Consider the following 18796-nt stretch of genomic DNA (forward strand, 5'->3'; position numbering starts at 1 on the left):
CCCCCCAAATGAGAAAGACCTGCCCCCCCGCCCACATCAGATCTCAATTCACTTGACTTTAACCCCCTCAGCCTCACTGGGATGTGCTGAATTCACAACTGCGGGGAAACCTGGAGCCAGTCACAACCCACCTCCTCAGCCCCTGGGAAGCTCCAAGGGCTGAACTCCCACTGATTTCATTTAGCAGCAAGGGCCAGAGCCTCAGGGGGTGTCAAACAGCCCCACCCAGACAATGACGCTACCTTGATCTACACCAGCTGGGGATCCGGCCTCATCCACTTCCAGTGGCTCTGTCAGAGTTTAAAAGGGACAATCCAGGCTCAGGCGAGACGCTGAGCACCACACGGTGATGTCTGCCCAGCAGCCCTCGCTGTGACCTGTGCTCAGAGCTGGCAGCTCAGCGTGGGGGAGATTTGGCCCTGGGGGAAGGTTTCATTAGGGTCAGGGCAGCAGCAGGGCCCCATGTGCTGGAAGAGTCTGTGCAGGCAGAGACAGAGGTGCCGGGGGCGTGATTCTGGTCTCCCGCTGTCTCAGCCTGGACTGCAGCACTTGGGGTAAATGGTGGCTCGGAGCTGCTGCCCCCATACGCAGTCGGGGGCTGCTCTGAGGGCTGAAATCTGGGCAGCCCCACTTGAGGAGACAAGCCCAGAGGGGGGACCAGTGCTGCAAAGCTGGAGTAACAGCACCCAGGTCCCAGGATGCTCTGCGGTGTAAATCTGGAGTCGCTGACTCCCAGTCCAGGCCTGCTCTAACCACTACACCACATTCTCCTCCCACAGCTGGGGCTAGAACCCAGAAGTCCAGCCTCCCATCCCCTGCTCCAACTCATTAGCCCTCACTGCCCTCCCAGAGCTGGGACCAGAACCCAGGAGTTCTATTCTCAGCACTGGGAGGGAGGGGACCTTAAAGGTTGGAGCAGGGATTCCCTAGCTCCGCATTCCCCTCTCTGAAATGGGGACAATCCCCAAGCTTGGTGCCTATCAGCTCAGGGCAGAGACCGCGACCGAGATCAGAGTCCCCCTCCGGCTGGGCGCTGCCCAGACCCTGACTAAGATCAGGGATCTCGCTGTTCTGGGCACCACACAGACACACAGCGAGAGACCGTCCCTGTCTGGCAACACTCACCGAGACAAAGAGGGTGGGAGGGGAAACTGAGGCCAGAGAGGAGACGGGACTTGCCCCAGGTCACCCAGTGGTAAAATGGCAGAGGTGGGCACAGAACCCAGCAGGCCGACACCTGGAAAACCACTCGCTGACCCTCCCCACACAGTCACAAGGAGCGGGCTTCCCATTGAAAGTGACTTTAATTGAGCATCACTCCGTAGTGACCCCTGCTGGACGGTTCAAGGCTAGCCTGCGTGACTGGCTCACACTCACTCCAAACAAGGGCGGTTTAAGGCGGGGGAAAGGCCCAGAGACAAAACCAGCTTTGGGGGCTGTTCTAGGGTGTTCTATGGATGCCCATCACCGTGGCATCTGAGGCCCAGATCCTCAGAGACACCGACATAGCTCCGAGGCTCGGGGCCAGGCTGCCTAGGGATGCGCTGGAAGGGGGCAGGGCCACAGCTCCAACCTGTCCCATTACTGAGCTCCAGGGCTGCCCGAGCCAGAGCTGGGAAAGGGGTTTTGGTCCAGCAAGAGGCAGGATGCAGGGGCTGGAAAGCTGAGCTGAGGACCATGGGAGGAGGTGGTTTCCGATGCCTCCATCACTGACCTGCGCGGGGCGCCCCCTCCTGGCGCGGCGATGGCTCTAGGAAAGGTCTCTTGGGCAAGACGCGTTTGGGAGCAGGCAGCTAGGCAATGCCCAGCCCAGCTGGAGGTGAGGCAGGAAGCCTGTCGCTGGGGCCACGCCGGCTGAGCCATCCCACGGGGGCAGTAAGCACGTGAACGCATGTGTAAGTCTGGGTGTGTGCAGGTGTCTGGCGAGGCACCTGCTTCTGTGCCCAAGTGCACCTGCGATTGTGTCGGGCCTGTGGGTGTGAGCGTGAGCGCACCTGTCTGGGCACTGATGCGCGTGCAGTGTCTGTGTGCAGAGGGGTAAGCATTGTGTCGGGGGGGGGGAGGTGCCAGACTACAGCTGTATTTGTACCTGGGGGCTTGTCTGTAAATTCAGGCGTGTGCATGAGACTGGGTGCGTGTCCACGTGTTTGTCCGCAGAGGTTTGTATTCGGGCAGGGGCGTGTGTACATGCGTGTGCATTCATGCGGGGGGGGGGCGAGCGTGTATACAGGCGTGTGCAGAAGTGTGAGCTGGGGCCCTGAACTCCCAGGAACAGGAGACCCCCTTCCCTCCCCGCTTTGCCCAATACCCTTAGAGCTCCAGAAGGGGGCAGACGTGGCAGGGACAGAAGGGAAAGGACCCCTCCATGCAGGGGCTTGGAACAGAAGCGACCAGATGTGAAATTAGCGCTGCAGCCATGTCCTGCCAGCAGGAGACAGGCGCCCCCCAAACTGACTGCCTACCCCGGGGCACCCCTCCATAGGAAAACATCAGGCAGTACAAATGAACAGCCCCCCCGGGGGAATTAAAACACCCAGGAGCTGAGCCACGGCTGCCTGGGCCCCCAGTCACTGGAGCAAGGTCCCTCTGATCGGCCAGTCTCTGGCTGGGGCTCTCGATGCCCATCCCAGCGCTGAGGGCGGCCAGCGGCTGGCGGGGCCGGGATCACATGACAGAGCAGCATTGGCAGGTCTTCTGCTTGCGTCTGCCCGCCTCCTGCCCATCTCCCAGCTCGGGGGGGGCGGCGCTCCTGCCCTGGCACGGAGAGCCGGTGTTGGCAGAGGCGGTAGTGTACGTCGGGGCCTCTGGGCTCACGGCTGCCAGCGACTTCAAGGTGCCAGCTCCCGGCTGCGGGCTTCTGGCCATGGGATCTAGTGGCGCCTTCAGGCCTGTCCAGAGCCCGGAGGCTTCCTTGAGCAGAGGCTGCTGCTCCGGGTGGAGCTTCCCCAGGTTTTCAGTGGTTTCTTCTGCAGTCGATGAAACTGGGCCAGCATCGTTGCCTCCTTTCAGGGCTACGCTCTCCCCGGGTCGGGCAAGCACCTGCTCCAGGGCGGGTGCTCTGCCAGGTGGCAACTCCCCTGGGGTAAGCGGTACCTCCCCGTGAAGTGCAGGGATTGGCTCTTGGCTGGAGGGGATCTGGCTGTGGAATGAATGTTTAGCCTCCTGGGGTGAAGGGATCTGGTTCTGGAAAGCTGCTTTAGCTTCTTGGGGTGAAGGGATCTGGTCCTGGAAAGATGCATTTGCTTCCTGCAGAGAGGAAGGGATCTGGTCCTGCAGAGCTGCTTTAGCTTCTTGGGGTGATGGGATCTGGTCCTGGAGAGATGCATTTGCTTCCTGGAGAGAGGAAGGGATCTGGTCCTGGAGAGCTGAAGGGATCTGGTCCTGGAGAGCTGCTTTAGCTTCTTTGGGTGATGGGATCTGGTCCTGGAGAGATGCATTCGCTTCCTGGAGAGAGGAAGGGATCTGGTCCTGGAGAGAGGAAGGGATCTGGTCCTGGAGAGCTGCTTTAGCTTCTTCGGGTGATGGGATCTGGTCCTGGAGAGCTGCCTTAGCCTCTTGTGGTGAGGGGATCTGGCCCTGAAGGGATGTTTTAACTTCCAGCAGAGACAATGGGATCTGGTCCTGCACAGTTGGGATCTGGTTTTGCATAGATACTTCAGCCTCCTGCAGAGAGGAAGGGATCTGGTCCTGCATAAATTGGATCTGGTCGTGCAGAGAGGAAGGGATCTGGTCCTGCAGAGCTGCTTTAGCTTCTTGGGGTGATGGGATCTGGTTATGGAGAGCTGATGGGATCTGGTCCTGGAGAGATACATTCGCTTCCTGCAGAGAGGAAGGGATCTGGTCCTGGAGAGCTGCCTTAGCCTCTTGTGGTGAGGGGATCTGGCCCTGAAGGGATGTTTTAACTTCCAGCAGAGACAATGGGAACTGGTCCTGCATAGCTGGGATCTGGTTTTGCATAGATACTTCAGCCTCCTGCAGAGAGGAAGGGATCTGGTCCTGGACAGCTGATGGGATCTGGTCCTGGAGAGCTGGGATCTGGTCCTGGAGAGCTGCTTTAGCTTCTTGGTGGGAGGGGGTCTGTCCCTGAAGAGCTGGGATCTGGTCTTGCAGAGAGGTTTTAGCCTCCTGAAGAGAGGAAGGGATCTGGTCCTGCAGAGCTGGGATCTGGTCCTGCAAAGAGGCCTTCGTCTCTGCTCCTTCTCCCACCCCTGCAGCCTGGGGATGCTCTGCCCCGGGGGACACCTGACGCTCCTGTTCCCTAGCAGGCTCCTGCCACATAGGGCCTGTCCCCTGGGTGGGTCCCAGCTCCTCTGGCCTCTCTGGTTCTGCTGCCCTGCCCTGAGCCCTCTGGACAGCCTCTGCCTCCTCCATTCCCGTGGCTCCTCTGGCAGGCTCGGCCGAGATCTGCCCGTCTTCCATGACCCCTATCGGCTCCTCCAGCTCCCCGTCCGGCTCGGGCCTTGGGGAATCGAGGCAGCAGTTCTCATCCTTCAGGACCTGCGTCTCCCCCTCCTGCACCCCGGATTCCCCCTCCGGCCCCTCTCTGCTCCCTTGCCTTGCCAAGCTCTCCTCTAGCCCCGCCGTCCGGGGCATCCTCTCCTCCATCCCGCCGTCCCAGGTGTCACTCGCAAGGGCGGGCGGGCTCTGCGGCTCCTGCTCCATCCTTCCGTCCCAAGCCTCCTCCAACCCATTCTCTCCCCGGGGAGCTTCCCCCTCCGTCTCCGGGGACGTCCGCCCAATGGCGTCCATGCTGCCCACTTCCTGGCCCAGGTGGTTTCTAATGATCATCTCCACCTTCCCCACGCCCAACTTCTCCGGCTGCTTGGCAGAGGCTCCTGCCCAGTCATCCTGAGTTCCCAGAGCAGCAGAGCTGGCTTCAGTCTTGCCTTCCCCAGGGCCAATCCCCTCCACGTCAAAGGGACCTTGAAGGCAAAAGAGAATGTGGGTCAGCCCCTTGGATCTCTCCCCATGGCCCAGGGGGAGGGGGATCTGTCCCAAGTCGGCTGAGGAGATACTGGTCTCTAGGCAACAGCATCACCTGGGGAATCCTTCAGACTGGTCCCCAAGTGGAAGGCCCCCTGCTAGAGGTGGTCATTACTTCAGGGGTCCGTGGGCTTTGCCCCTTCTCCTCCCCCCATTACAAAGCGCTTCACAGACCTCTCTGGACCAAGATGCCCCATGGTGGGCACTGTGGGAGATCAGTCCCATTTGACTGGTGGGGAAACCGAGGCACAGACGGGGAGGTGACTTGTCAGCAGAGGGGAGCTGGAGGGCTCAGCCACCCTGTGACATAGGGTGCAGTGTGCCCAACTGGGCCAATCAAGAGGGCGGGAGCAGCAACTGGGGCTATAAGGGATCCAGGAGAATCAGAGAGGGAAGAGATCCTGGCAGGAGGATGTAAAGGGCCCTGGGGAGAGGCTGAAGGTAGCAGAGGAGTTGGGCCAGGCTGGGGAAGGCTGAAGGCAGGAGTTGCCTACTGAGCTGGAGCCGAAGGCCAGGGGGTGGGTCTCTGAGAGGGAGTGACGGAGGCTCCCCAGCTGAGCAGGCACTCCCAGTGGGGGGAAAGGGGTCCGCTGGGAAGAGTGGAGCTGGTGTGCCAGGCCTGGCAGAAGGCCAGGAGAGGACTGAAGGCGAACCAAGGAGCGGTGAAAGCCGCCAGAGCGTGGTATGTGCTACACTGATGGACCAGATGTTGTGGGATTTTAAGGGCTCCATGCTCTAGACCTGGGGGTGATAAACTGTCTCTGGTAAGGGGTTTTTTTTTATAACACCCTGGGCCCCAGGAGGGGTAGCATAGAGGCAAGAGAGGCAGCCGTGGTGTCCTTGGGGCCCCACAGGGAATGGTTTACACTAGTCCAAGGCCACCTGGGGAAGTTGTGGCAGTCAGGAAAGGAACCCAAGGGTTCTGGTTCCCCATACCCTCATCTCCCCATTGCGCCAACCTTCCATCCCCCAGCTGAGATCAGAACCTAGGTGTCCCAGCTCCCAGCCCCCTGCTCTAACCACTAGACAAGACTTCCCACACAGAGCCCAGAGGTCCTGGCTCCCAGTCTCCCTGCTCTAACCACTAGACACTACTGCCTTCCCAGAGCTGTGGACAGAACCCAGGAGCCCTGGCTCCCAGCCCCCCTGCGCTAACCCTTCCCATGCAGGAATCCCCAGGGTGAGATTTGGCCCCCGGCTGCCCTCTAGTGCTGGCCTAGCTCCCGGGCCGGGGCTCTGGGAATGATGGTGCACCGCCCCGTCCGAACGCTCACCTGCTCCCGACACGTCCCCATTCTCCAGGCTCTCCCGGGCTGCCGCTCGCATGGCCCTCTTGGGGGGGACTGGAGCCAGGCGGAAGGCAGGTTCGGTCTCGCAGCCACATCCCCCCCCACCTGGGGTTGGTTGGAAGGCAAAGGAGGCTGGGTTGATCACCGAGACAGGCTCTCCTGCGCCCTCCCTTCTCTGCCCTGCCCCAGAGGGACTCCCTATGGGGAGCAGAGCCCCCAGGACACATTCAGTCCCAGCCCCATCGATATTACACTGGAACGCCCCCTCCCCCGTCACCAGCCTCCATGCTCCATGGGCAGCCCTGGGATAAGCCCCCAGAGCAGGGGCCGGTCCCCTCTCTTGCCCACGAGGTCGGCTTCCAGGCATGCAGGCTTTCCCCAGGCCCCCCAAGCCTGTGTTGCAGGGTCCCGCTCCCTCCCCGCACCCTGCGGCACCATCCCAACGCCGGCTCACGCCCCGTGGCTGCCACCAAACCGCCCCCATTCCCTGAACCTCGACCCCCTTGTGCCTTGGCCCTGCCGAGCCCCCCGAGCCTCAGGAAGGAGCCTATCCACGACCCTCTGGGGAAACCAGACCCGGCCGCTTTCCCCGCCAACAGGGAACAACTCACCTGCCGAAGCAGAACCAGCCCCACGGGCCTGAAAGAGAGAGACGGGAGCCTTAGGGGGTGGGGGTGACAGCTTGGGGAGGGGACTGGGGGGCATGGGCGGCCCAGAATGGCTCCTGCCTCCTGTTTTCCAGGGGTCAGTTTTGCTTCATTTGGGGTTGCTTTTGCAGCCCAAGAAGGAAGCGATCGACGCCCAAAGGAAACATAAAGAGAACCCAGGAGTCCTGAAAAGAGGCCAGAGGCTCAGACACGGAACCTGGGGGGAGGAATTTAGGCCATAAACCATAGAGACGAGACAGCCCAGGCAGGGGAAGGGAGAGAACACGAGCCGCGCTGCAGGGGCAGACTGGGGAGGCTGAAAGCCCCCCCCAGCTTAGCTGGCCAGTGGCCTGTCTGGGGGTAATTAGAGGGATCTGACCCCCCCGCCCCTCGAGGGATGGGTAGCAGGGGTGGGCTGGGTGGGGGTTGGGAGTTCACAGCCAGGCTGTGCTATCTGCATAGCCACAGAGGGATGAAGCAATGGGGCCCATCCAGGCTGGTGTCCCACGGGCAGGCCCTCGCAATGGGCTAAACCCCCCCTAGATCTTCAGGGGAACCCGTCCCATCCCCCGCTGCCCTCTTACCTGCCCCATGTGCCCACCCAGGAGCTAATTGTTGGGAGCACGCAGAGGGAGGTTCCCCCCAGCTTGGGAATGGCGTGTGCCCCCCCTTGCCCCACAGCTCCCCCTCTTCCTGGGCTGTTGCAGCATGCGCTCCCCCCACCTCCTGCGCCCGCAGGTGCCACCTGCCCCGCTGCATTACCTCACAGGTGCCCCCTGCTGGCTGCTTAGCATCTTCCAAGGCCTCCTGCGGCCTGCCGTGATGCTCCGGGTTATCCAGCTGCTGCATCTGGGCCTGGAGGCTGCAGAGAGAGGGAGAGAAAAGCTCCCAGGCTGGGTCCCTTTCCACAGGGACTGGGGCTGACCCTGCTCCCCGGCCACAACCAGGCTCCCAGGCAGGAAAGCAGAGAAGCCGAGCTCAAAATTCGGCCATGTAGAATTTTGCCCTGGCCCCTGCCTGTTGGGGGTACAACCCCACTGGCCTCTTACAATGTCCCAGGAGCAAAAACTAAAGCATAGGCCCCTGCAAGTCAGGACACCTGGGTTCTATCCCTGGCAAGATGTTTCCCTTCATTGTGCCTCAGTTTCCCCTCCCATCCTTTATGTATTTAGCCTGTGAGCTCTCTGGGGCAGGGACTGTCCCTCGCTATGTCTGGGCAGCACCTGACGCAAGGGAACCCTGATCTATCTACACATAATAATACAGGTCTAAAGGGAAATCTCCTTTATATGGGAGCGGTATAGGGGCTAAACACATAGGTGAATAGTTCCGATTCCACGTGCCGGACTGAAGAGGTGTCTTCCTCCCTAGCATGTATGTTCACACGCACTCACCCCTGCCAGTTTCTTCCCATGTGCACGCCAGTTTCATTGGCTTTTCTAACCTGGCTGGTTGAAGTGGTGGGTTCCGTATAAATGGGCATTTTGAAATTATATCACGTTGCCAATAGCCTTCTTGTTCGTTACGTGTTCACGTGCTCGGGCAGTACGGTCCAGGGGTTGGAGCAAGGGGGACTGGGAGTCAGGACTCCTGGGTGCCCTGTCTCTGGTTTTGAGAGTCAGCTAAATCTCTGGTTGTGATTAGGTGTATTACGGTAACGCAGAGGTGCCCCAGTCACAGACCACGACAAAAGAACAGTCCCTGCCCTCAGAGCTTCCGATCTCAGTCTGGGACAAGAGACACCAGCTGGTTACCGGCAGGCCAAGGAAACAGCATGGCAGGCCGTGCTGTCCGCTCACCAGCAGCCTGGCCTTTCTCGGGTTGGTGGCAGGCCTCCTGGCAAAGGGGAGGGATTTGCAGGTGGCTAACGAGGCGCGTGGTGGGGGTTTACGGGGAGCTGCTCCCAAGCAGGGAGAAAGCACCGCGGGGCTGGTTTGCAAAGGGTCCAGGCAGGTGCTAGAGGCTGGGATCAGGGGCTGGTCGGAGACGGGAGTTGGCAGCTCAATAGTGAATGAGAGACGATTGGTCTGGTGGGGAGAGGCCGTGAAAGAGAAGACAAGCAGCTTATGTTCGACACGATGGATAAGGGGGAGCTGGGGGAGGGATGCCCTGGTCCGAGCAACTGTAAACCTAGAGGCTAGAGCTGGGGGACTGGGAGTCAGGATTCCTGGGTTCCATTCCCAGCTCTGCTCCTGCCTCACTCTGTGGCCCTGGGCAAGTCACTCTGTGCCTCAGTTTCCCCCTGCCTTGGCAAAGCGCTGTGAGATTGCTGGGTGAAAGCAGCTCTGATTGGGCAGAGAGATCTCAAAGGCCCCTTTAGACGGACGGACCCCGGGGAGGGGGTCCCCCATGGGCAGGGGTAAAAAGTTCAATGCGTGTGACTTGCTCGGCTGTGGTTTGTCTTGTCCCTCGTTCTGAGCGGTGATTTAATCCTGCGGAGCACTGCTCACTCGGCATTCAGTCACCTCCCTGCCCTGTGTCCTTTTGGCTCCCTCCACACTTTGCCTTTGTGACAGCTTCTGTGTTTCAGACCGTTTGTCTGCTTTGGAAATGTCTGATTCCTTGGCTGCGTTTTACGTGCACGCGTCTTCCAGTCCAGACAGGAGAGGGGAGCTCTTGGGTACGGGGTAGGGGGTGAAGTACGGAGGGCTCATGTCCCCCACCAAAAGTTTGGGGGCCAATCCCCAATTCCAAATCTGGCTGCTTCCACCTTGCTTCCCTAAAATCCCCAACACATCTTCCTTCCTGTCCCGAACTGCTGTGTGGCTGTTAAACAGCTGCACGCCTCACCCCAGAGATGGCTGCGTTTCAGCATTGAGCGAGCAATCCCCAGGCAGCTTGCTGGGTGGGAGTTAATCAGCGGCCCTGCCCTGCCCTACCCTGAGAGGTGGCTGCAGCTCAAGGCTGAATGAGCAATCCCCAGTGCTGCATTGCTGTGTGGCTGTTAAAGAGCTGCCAAGCCCCGCCCCAGAGGTGGCTGCATTTCAGTGCTGGGTGAAGCATGTAAAATGCTTTGTGATCCCTCCCGGGGAAGAGGCCTGAGGGCTATAGCTGCAGATTTCCCCTGTGACGTACCCGCCACCCTCCCCTTACCTGGACAGATCCTGCTCTAGCTCCTGGATGCGGGACTGTGCCTGCCAGAGCGGGGAAGTGGGGTCGTTCTCGGGGGGCAGGCACGACCCCTCCATCAGCCACCGGTCTCGCAGGGACTTCCTCTGGGGGAAGAGAGCAGAGCGTCCTCTATCAGCCTGCCCCTCCCGCCACGCCCTGGATCGAGGCCATGTGTACACAGTGACAGCCAGCCATGCACCCGTGCGGTCACGCAGCCACATGGCCATGGACACGCCCCATGTGTTCTACCACCGGTCCTCACCCCCCCGCACACGTGTCCTTGCCATTGCTCCTGCTCCATGCACACGTGTGTCCAACTATACATACCTGTCTCCGGGGCCACACAGACACGCATACACCGATTGTCCCCGCTGCTACTTCGTGCACCGTGCTAGACCACGGATCCATATATATGCACACGCATGGACATACAAATGCGTGTGCACACACGCAGACGGCCACAGCCCCACACACGGGAACACCCACCCGCCCGCGCCCACACACACGCAGACAACCACAGCCCCACACACGGGAACACCCACCCGCCCGCGCCCACACACACGCAGACGGCCACAGCCCCACACATGGGAAACCCACCCGCCCGCGCCCACACACACGCAGACGGCCACAGCCCCACACACGGGAACACCCACCCGCCCGCGCCCACACACACGCAGACAACCACAGCCCCACACACGGGAACACCCACCCGCCCGCGCCCACACACACGCAGACGGCCACAGCCCCACACATGGGAAACCCACCCGCCCGCGCCCACACACACGCAGACGGCCACAGCCCCACACACGGGAACACCCACCCCCCCGCGCCCACACACACGCAGACGGCCACAGCCCCACACACGGGAAACCCACCCGCCCGCGCCCACACACACGCAGACGGCCACAGCCCCACACACGGGAACACCCACCCGCCCGCACCCACACACACACGCCGCTTCGGTGGCCTGTGGCACTTCAGCACCTCCACCCTGCCCGAGGAGCCGGGCAGCAGGTGGCCTCTGACGGAACCCCCCTGAGCGGCTGGACCCCAAGGCGGGAAAAGTGGGGTGGCGGGAGCCGATTCCCTGCCTTGAGCAAAATGCACATGGCCCCTGCCCCCAGCCCTGCGAGGGGGAACAGCAGCTCCCCCCAGCCCACATCAATGCTAAGGGGTTTGCCATGGGGCAGCTGGTAGCCGCCACCCTGGGGGGACCCTGGTGTGTGTCAGGGGGCTGCTGTGTCCCTGGGCAGGGAAGCCTGGCTGGAACCTACCACCTCCCAAATCCCCCAGCAGCCAGCACCCCACGCTGGCAAGCCACAGGGACCCTGGCACCCCCTCTGCTGGGCCAACCCCCAGCAGACCCCCAGAAGACCGCACCCCCCAGCTCCCCTAACCCCCCCCCCACGTCCCTTAGCACCCTCCACAAAGCCCACCCTCACGAGACCCCCCCAGCTCCCCTAACCCCCCCCCACATCCTCCAGCTCCCCCCAAGTCCCCCCGCTGTCCCCAGTCCCGATCCCGGTACCTTGAGCTGCTGGGCTCGGAGTTTCTCCTCCTCCAGCTCCCGGCGCATCCGGAGGATCTGCTCCTGCACCTTGCGCCGCCCCTGCAGCCGCGGAGCGACAAGAGCGAGGCTGGAGCCGCCGCCCTGCGGGGCCAGGCGCGGCGAGCCGCGGACAAAGGGCCCTGGGCGGGGGAGCCCACGTGCGCGGCCGGGGCTTTAACCCTCCCGCGGCCAGTGGGGACCCTGCGGAGCTGGCACGGGATAGACCCGGCCCAGGGCACCCGCGTGTCCCTGACACTGTTCAGCCCGTGTGCACAGACGTGTTGTCCCTGACCCTGTTCCCCACCCGTGCACACGTGTCCCTGACACTATTCACCCATCTGCGCACACGTGTTGTCCCTGACCCTGTTCCCCATCCATGCACACGTGTCCCTGACACTATTCACCCATCTGCGCACACGTGTTGTCCCTGACCCTGTTCCCCATCCATGCACACACGTGTTGTCCCTGACACTATTCACCCCGTGTGCACACATGTGTTGTCCCTGACACTATTCACCCATCTGCACACACGTGTTGTCCCTGACCCTGTTCCCCACCCTGCACACTCATGTCCTTGCTTCTGTGTATTTCCGAGTGCACCCACGTGTCCCTGACACTATTCACTCATCTGCACACACGTGTTGTCCCTGACCCTGTTCCCCACCCGTGCACACGTGTCCCTGACACTAATCACCCATCTGCGCACACGTGTTGTCCCTGACACTATTCACCCATGCACCTGTGTGTCCCTGCTGCTGTTCACCCCACATGCACATGTGTGTCCCTGACACTATTCACCCTGTGTGCACACACGTGTTGTCCCTGACCCTGTTCCCCAGCCGGCACCTGCGTGTCCTTGTTCCTGTGCATTCCGAGTGCACCCGCGTGTCCCTGACACTAGTCACCCATGGACATGCATGTTTTCCCTGACCCTGTTTGCCACCCGTGCACACGCGCCCTTGCCTCTGTTCATTCTCTGAGTGCGCGTGTGCCCCCCTGCTTTCCATGCCCCTATGCCCATGTGTGATCCAGTTGCCGTTTGCCCTCGTGCACACACATGTCTCTGTTGCTAGTCACTTCCGTGGGCACATGCCTCCGCCTGCTGCATCACAACCTCTGTGCACACGTGTGTTCCTGACACTATTCACCCCATGTGCACAAGCCTGTGACAAATGCTGCTCACACCCACGTCCATGTCGTGTGGCCCCATGCATATCGCTACTCCCACATGCCTGCTGCTCGCCTGGTCACCTTGCTGCCCCCTCCCAGCCCCTGGCCTGATCCCCCTTCTCCCCCATCCCCCTGTCCCGGGGTGCTGAGCCGGGGCTGGGCAGGCCTCCAGGTCCCTCTCTCAGCCTGAAAGGCCTGGACCGGAGAAAAGCTGCTTCTGGAGCCACTGCCTGCTGAATAATTCATTTGTTAATGCCAGGCGGGGGCGGGGGCGGGGGGGCAAGACGAGGGGAGCCAGGGCTCAGGTTACTCCCCTGGCTGCTAAGAGCTTCCTGCCTCCAGGATTCAGCCCAGCCCATGGGCCTGCAGAGAGAGGAGGTCACTGCTGTGACGAACAGGCCAGTTCTCAGCTCCAGCAGGCCCAGAAACTGGGCTCAGTCCCCCTCCGCCCAGCACCTGTTGCCTGGACCTGGACAGCTGGACGGCTGGCTGTGGGGGGAGCTCGGGGCTAGTCCAGTGCCAGTCTCTCCCAGCAGGGGGCGCTGTGGGGAGCGGGGCAGGAGCTCCCGGCTACTCCACTCCACTCTCTGGCTCTTGGAGGCATATTTGCCCTTTGTCTAATTGGATTCCTCTGCCCCTGCACGACCTCTGCCACTGCCCCCGGGGGCACCAGCTTGGGCTTCTCGTGTGCCCTGGGCTGCTGACTCACTGGGATTCTCCCAGAGCGGGGCAAGCGGCTCCACTAGGGGAAGCCAAAGGACGGACGGCGGGGGGGCGGTGCCGGCCAGGGGCCCGAGGCCTGTCTCAGCTGGGGTCCCTGGGGGTGGGGAGGGGTCCACTCACCACGATGGCCTCCAGGCGCTGCGTGTACAGGGAGCTCTCCGTCATCTTCCCTCTGAAAGACAAACCAAGCCTGGGGACGTGGCCAAAGGTCGAGCGGCACCAGCTTTCTCCTCCGTTCCTGCCCCTTCTATCGCTCCTTCACGTGCTCCTTTTCCTTCCCTTCTTTCCCTCCCTCTCCCATTCCCCCTCTCCGGGTCCCTTCCCCTCCTCCCGCCTGGCCGAGAAGCTGCAGCATTTGTGGGATTCAGCAGCAAGTCTGGACAGGACGGAAGGGGGCTTCAAACTTGCTCTCGGCCTCAGGTTCCCCTGCCAGAGAGCAAGAGCTGGGACCACGCCACATTTGCGGGCGGGGGGGAGCTCCACTCCCCTCTGCACCCCCACAAGGCTTCACACCTGTTTTGAAAATCAGCTGGCACTTTTTCCCCCCAGTGCAACCCAAGTTACTATGTTTGCAATCCCAGTCCCGGGCTTTCCCAGCAGGAGGTGCTGGCTTGGGGGGGGGGGGCGAGCTCCTGGCTACTTCGGTCCTGGCCTCTCCCAGCAGGGGGCACTGCAGCCAGCCTGCCATGCCGCACCCAGGCACTTCCTCTGCCCCTGCCCCAGAGGCCCCCATGGCCCCTGTGCCGTGCAGAGGAACCCAGGGGAGTACCAGTGCTAGCAGAGCAGAGTGGGGAGCGGAGCAGGCATCTGGCTCATATGGGGGGCACTGGGAGGGGCTGGAGGGGACATCGCCAGGGGCAGATGGACCCCAGGCATTTGGGATGCTGGCAGGATCCTGGTCTTGGTACCCTGCTGGGCAAAAATTCCAGGGAAGGGGCTGGTGTGTGTATGGGGAGGGGTGGGGGGGATCTCTGCTCTGGGGAGGGGCCAGGTTTGGAAGAGGGTGTGGCAGAGGGGCCTTGCCCCATGCAGCTTGCCCTGTGATGTGGGGGCACAGAGAGCAGGGGCCGAGCAGGGGAGGGGGCACATCAGCTATGGGCATCGGCTCTGGAGCTGCCCAAACCTCCCCCCATCTCTGTGCAGGAGGCAGGGGCTTGGGAGGGGATGGAGTGGGGACCCCGTCCTGCCCCCCTGCCCTGGGAGGTTTGGAGGAACAGGGTTTGGCAACAGGGGCTCTGGTTACTGAAGCTGGGCCAGAGCTCCCCTGGTGGGGGGGTCCCCTTCAGGTCCTAGCACGTTCAGCAATAGACTGGGCCCCCTTTTTGCCCCTCTCTGGGGGCCGAGTCACCTGGGGGGGCGTCACCTCCCCACCACCCGGCCCAGGTGCCTGGGGCTGTGGGGGGTGATAGACACGCAAACAAACACGGTGTGAAGGGCTGACAGTGTGAGGCCGGCGGGGCCTGGGAGGGGAAGGGAGTGGAGCCGCCAGCTCCTCCGGGCATCCCCCCCCAACACTCGCTGAGACGCAGCCGCACCAGGATACAGACAGACAGACGCTGAGACCCAGCGGACAGCGGGATCCGCGCTGGGGGACTTGCTGGCTCCGTGCCCATGCCTGGGCGTCCGGCCACGCTGCAGAATTACACTTGCCAGACCCGGGTCTCACGGCCTCGCTAATGGGTCCACACTGTGCTCCGCCGACCTTCCGGCTCAGGTCTGCGGTTCGACCTGCATCCGCACTGCACAGTGACAGGGCTCTGCCCCGAGTCTCACCCTCCTGGCAGGGGCCACGGGCCCAAGTCCCAAGGGGTTCATGGCCCAAGTCAGACTGATTTGAGTGTGGACGGAAGAGGGATTGGGCTCAAACCTGAGTCGGAACTCGGGTTCATGGTGCAGTGTAGACATACCCACAGCCTGAGAGACACACACGCACTGCGAGAGACACATAGACACACTGGGACCCCCCCACACACAGGGGCCCAGATGCTGGCTGAGCGCCGCTCTAGGAACCCCTGTCTACACTAGAAAGGGTTTGCCAGCAGAGCTAGACCAGAGCAGCCGTACGGGCAAACTCCCCCAGTGAAGGTAGAAGAGCTGTATTCCAAAGCACAGCCACGCGGTACAGGGATCGCTCCCCCAGCACCGAAATACGGCTGCCTCTGGGGTGGGTTACGGCAGCTTCTATCAGCAAAAGAGCTGGTAGATTACACCAGTTCCCTGAGGGAAATAAGCTAGCCTGGCAGGACTTTGATACTGGTGTATCCTCGCCCCCTCCCTCCACCCCCACAGAAGGATGGCTCAGGGCAGGCATTGGCAGGGAGAGGTGTGGGGAAATGGTCATAGGGAAGGGGGGGGACAGTATCTGATCAAAGCTGGGTCCCTTTGCCCCTGAGGTTACTTGAGGCCATCTTGTCCAGCCCCCGCCCTCCCACGCCGATCAGCAGCCAGGTTAATAATGGACGCTGGCAAACTGCAGGATCAGGGAAAGCGGATGCCAGGGAGCTGGGCTGGAGGGGGCCCAGGGCGGGAGGGGGCTGAGGACACGTTCCAGGAGGCAGGCACGGGGTCGGCATACAGCAGGGAGAAAGCGAGTGGAATGGGGCCATATCCCTCCTTCCACCTAACTCATCTCTTCCCCCACGCATGCTACGTTCCCCCCATGCATACACACTCCAATGCATACAGGGTCCATTTCTACATACAGGCTCCCCAGAGGTGGCTGCATGACAGTGCTGGGTGAGCCAGCCCTGTGTGGCATTGCTGTGTGCTTTTATGTAGCTGCCGGGTCCCACACCAGAAGCAGCTGCATTTCAGTGCTGGGTGAGTGATCCCTGTACAAAATTCCTGAGTACCATTTTACAGCTGGCATGCCGCACCCCAGAAGTGGCTGCATTGCACTGTTGCACAAAGCGATCTGTATCTATATAGAGAGATTCTTCAAGATGAGAATCCACAGAGACATTTAAGATCCGGGCCCTGGTTTATCCTTCCCTCTCCTTGTCTTTTTCTTTCTGGCTCCCTCTGTTTCTCCTCCATCCTGCCGTTTTATTTTAGTCCTCTCCACAGCTGCTAATCGAATTCAAACCCATTTGCTTTACTGACAGCCCCCAGCCACAGACCGGCTGCCAGGGCTGAGGTGGGAGCAAGGGAAGGGCCAGAGGGAGTGAAGTCCCTGTGTATTCAAGCAAATAGACCTAGCCACAGAGGCAGCGAGCCAGAGGCCCCCACACTCCAGCCAACAGGCTACCCTGGCTCCTGTCCTTGTTCCTATCCTAAGTGAATTCTCTGCTCGGTCAGCAGCCTCAGAAGAGGCAAATCTCCTTCTGTTTCTACTCACTGTCCCCCTCTGCCAATGCTCTGCACTGTTACACAGCTGCCACGTCCCACCCCAGAGGTAGCTGCATGTTGGTGCTGGGTGAGCCATGCCTGCGTGGGGTTGCTGTGCGCTGTTACACAGCTGCTACGTCCCACCCCTGGAGGGACTTTCTCTTGGGGCTGAGGGCAGTCTGGGCTCCGAGGCCCATTTGCTGAACTGGGCTGAGACCTGTCAAACTCACTACAGGCAGGGCCACCCAATTCCATCGTCCAGGTGACCGCCAGTGAGTGCAGCGGAGAGCCCAGGTGGGCTCCCTCCCCAGGGACATCAGTGGGAGCCCTCTGTCCAAACAGCTCCACATGGCACTGCCTGGCACCCGTCCCCTTTGGAATTAAAGGTACAAAAGGTGCCGGGAGGCCGCCCAGCCTGGAGCCCTAAGCAAAGACCTGGGAGCCAGGACTCCTGGGTTCTATTCCCAGCTCACTAACGGTGATGCTAGGCAAGCCCCTTGGCCTTTCTGTGCCTCAGTTCCCCAGTCAGATAAATGGGGATCCCAATCCCTTCCACACCACAGGCTTAACAAGCGAGAGCAGAATCTTTGTGGTTATTTGCAGAGCCCTAAGGGCCGACGGCACTTTACCCCGGCCAGCTGTCAGCAGAGAGCCCAACCCAAGGGCTAGCCCTGACTAGCAGGGTGTCATTAGCCATCCCCAGCCCTGGCAGGGCTCCCGGGCACCCCGGACATCAAGGAGGGAGTGTCCCCCGAAACCTGTTCCACTCAACAGCCTGGTATGATGCTCTGGCAGTCAACCACTCCTCCCAGACGCTCCCCCGCAGGGCACTTAGCCAGGGCTCCAAGGCCTTCAGACTAATTACTTCTGATTTGCTCCTTCCTAGGGACAGCAGCTGAAGAGGGAAGATCCTGGAGTGGCTGTAACTTCTAATGAGTGTGCATTGTAGGAGCCCTGGGCAGGGGATTGAACCAGAGATCACCAGCGCCAGGAGCATGCGCTACTCCTTAGCTGGGGGTCCAGCAGCCGGGGACCCGGCCCAGGACCTGCAATGCACTCCTCAGGGGCCCCAGGCACAGTGTCATAAAGGGCTCCGCTGAGGCAGGGTCTGGAATTGCCCAGGTTTCAAGATCGTCTGCGTCCCTCTCTGAGCACAGCATCCTTCCCCTGCGCCGCCCGGCAACCTCCCCGGGGGGCGCCGAGTGGGGGAGCGGTCCCTGCAGCAAAGCCCGGCTGAGCGGAGAGAGGAGAAGGAGTTTGCCAGCCGGACCCCCTCGATGGGCAGCTCAGCCCTGTGCACCTTGTCTTTGAGGTGCACACGGCTGCCCCCCAGGCACGCGCTCAGGTTCCATGGCCCGCTTGGCACTTTGGCCTCGCTGCCTGGTTAACTCCTACTCGTTGTTCTGTCAACACGGGGACCTGGCCTGAGACCCGACCAGCCAATTTCCCCCAACGAGGGGCCAGGCGCTTCGGTCTGGCCCTGGGCTGCATTTGAACTGGCGGCCTTGAGGTCAAAGCCCAGGAGGGAGCCTGGGGAGGGATCGGTCCCTATCCCCTGAGGCCACGCACCCTTCTCTCTCCCTCTGTGGCTCCCTCGCCCCCTAGTCCCCAGCTCACAGGCGCCCGCGATAGTCGGTCCCTCCCATCCTCCACTTACCGCTGCTACCGTTGCTGCTGACTCTACCGGGGGGGACGGACTGACAGGGGGGTGGGGGCTGGGTGAGGCTTGCAGACCCCTGGCGGGGTCCCCTCCCCCGTCCAGCTGGGGGGCACTTCTCGGCAGGACTGCCGCCACTCTGCCGTCCGGCTCGCCAGGTCAACGGCACGGCATCATCAAATCTCTCCCTCCGCCTCACGCTGGCACTGAGCTCCCTGCCTGCGAGCTGCCTTCCCAGGCACGGCTTTGGGGGGTGGCTCGGGAGAGCTGGTTAGGCCGGTTTGGGCTCAGGCGAAAGGTGCAGCCAGGGAGCGCTGGGCAAGGGAGGTGGATTTCCCAG

The 18796-nt window shown here is 61.7% G+C and overlaps 1 protein-coding gene across 2 annotated transcripts; it reads right to left on the minus strand.

The window, feature by feature from the left end:
• Positions 1 to 1257: 1257 nt before the first annotated feature.
• Positions 1258 to 18790, minus strand: PALM3 (paralemmin 3). 2 transcript variants are annotated; one of them, XM_074935435.1, is made up of 8 exons: positions 18457 to 18790; positions 13593 to 13644; positions 11559 to 11639; positions 10013 to 10134; positions 7682 to 7781; positions 6884 to 6911; positions 6258 to 6377; positions 1258 to 4922 (listed from the first exon to the last, which is right to left on the minus strand). In XM_074935435.1, the coding sequence occupies exons 2-8, from the start codon at positions 13635 to 13637 to the stop codon at positions 2665 to 2667; spliced, it is 2754 nt and encodes a 917-aa protein (XP_074791536.1). In that variant the 5' UTR covers positions 13638 to 13644; positions 18457 to 18790; the 3' UTR covers positions 1258 to 2664. The 2 variants fall into 2 exon arrangements, with proteins under 2 accessions (XP_074791536.1, XP_074791537.1); XM_074935436.1 differs by lacking the exon at positions 18457 to 18790 and having other exon boundaries at positions 13593 to 13722.
• Positions 18791 to 18796: the final 6 nt, after the last annotated feature.

The sequence above is a fragment of the Natator depressus genome, chromosome 20 (assembly GCF_965152275.1).
Source record: "Natator depressus isolate rNatDep1 chromosome 20, rNatDep2.hap1, whole genome shotgun sequence".
In the NCBI taxonomy this organism is placed as follows: domain Eukaryota; kingdom Metazoa; phylum Chordata; order Testudines; family Cheloniidae; genus Natator; species Natator depressus.

Excerpts from the sequence above, each read along its gene's own strand:
- PALM3 (XM_074935435.1), bottom strand. The coding sequence starts at position 13,637 with ATGACGGAGAGCTCCCTGTACACGCAGCGCCTGGAGGCCATCGTG. Across the intron at positions 10,135-11,558 it reads TCCGAGCCCAGCAGCTCAAG|AGGAAGTCCCTGCGAGACCG; the intron begins GTACCGGGATCG and ends CTCTTCCCCCAG. Across the intron at positions 4,923-6,257 it reads TGGGGACGTGTCGGGAGCAG|GTCCCTTTGACGTGGAGGGG; the intron begins GTGAGCGTTCGG and ends TTTGCCTTCAAG.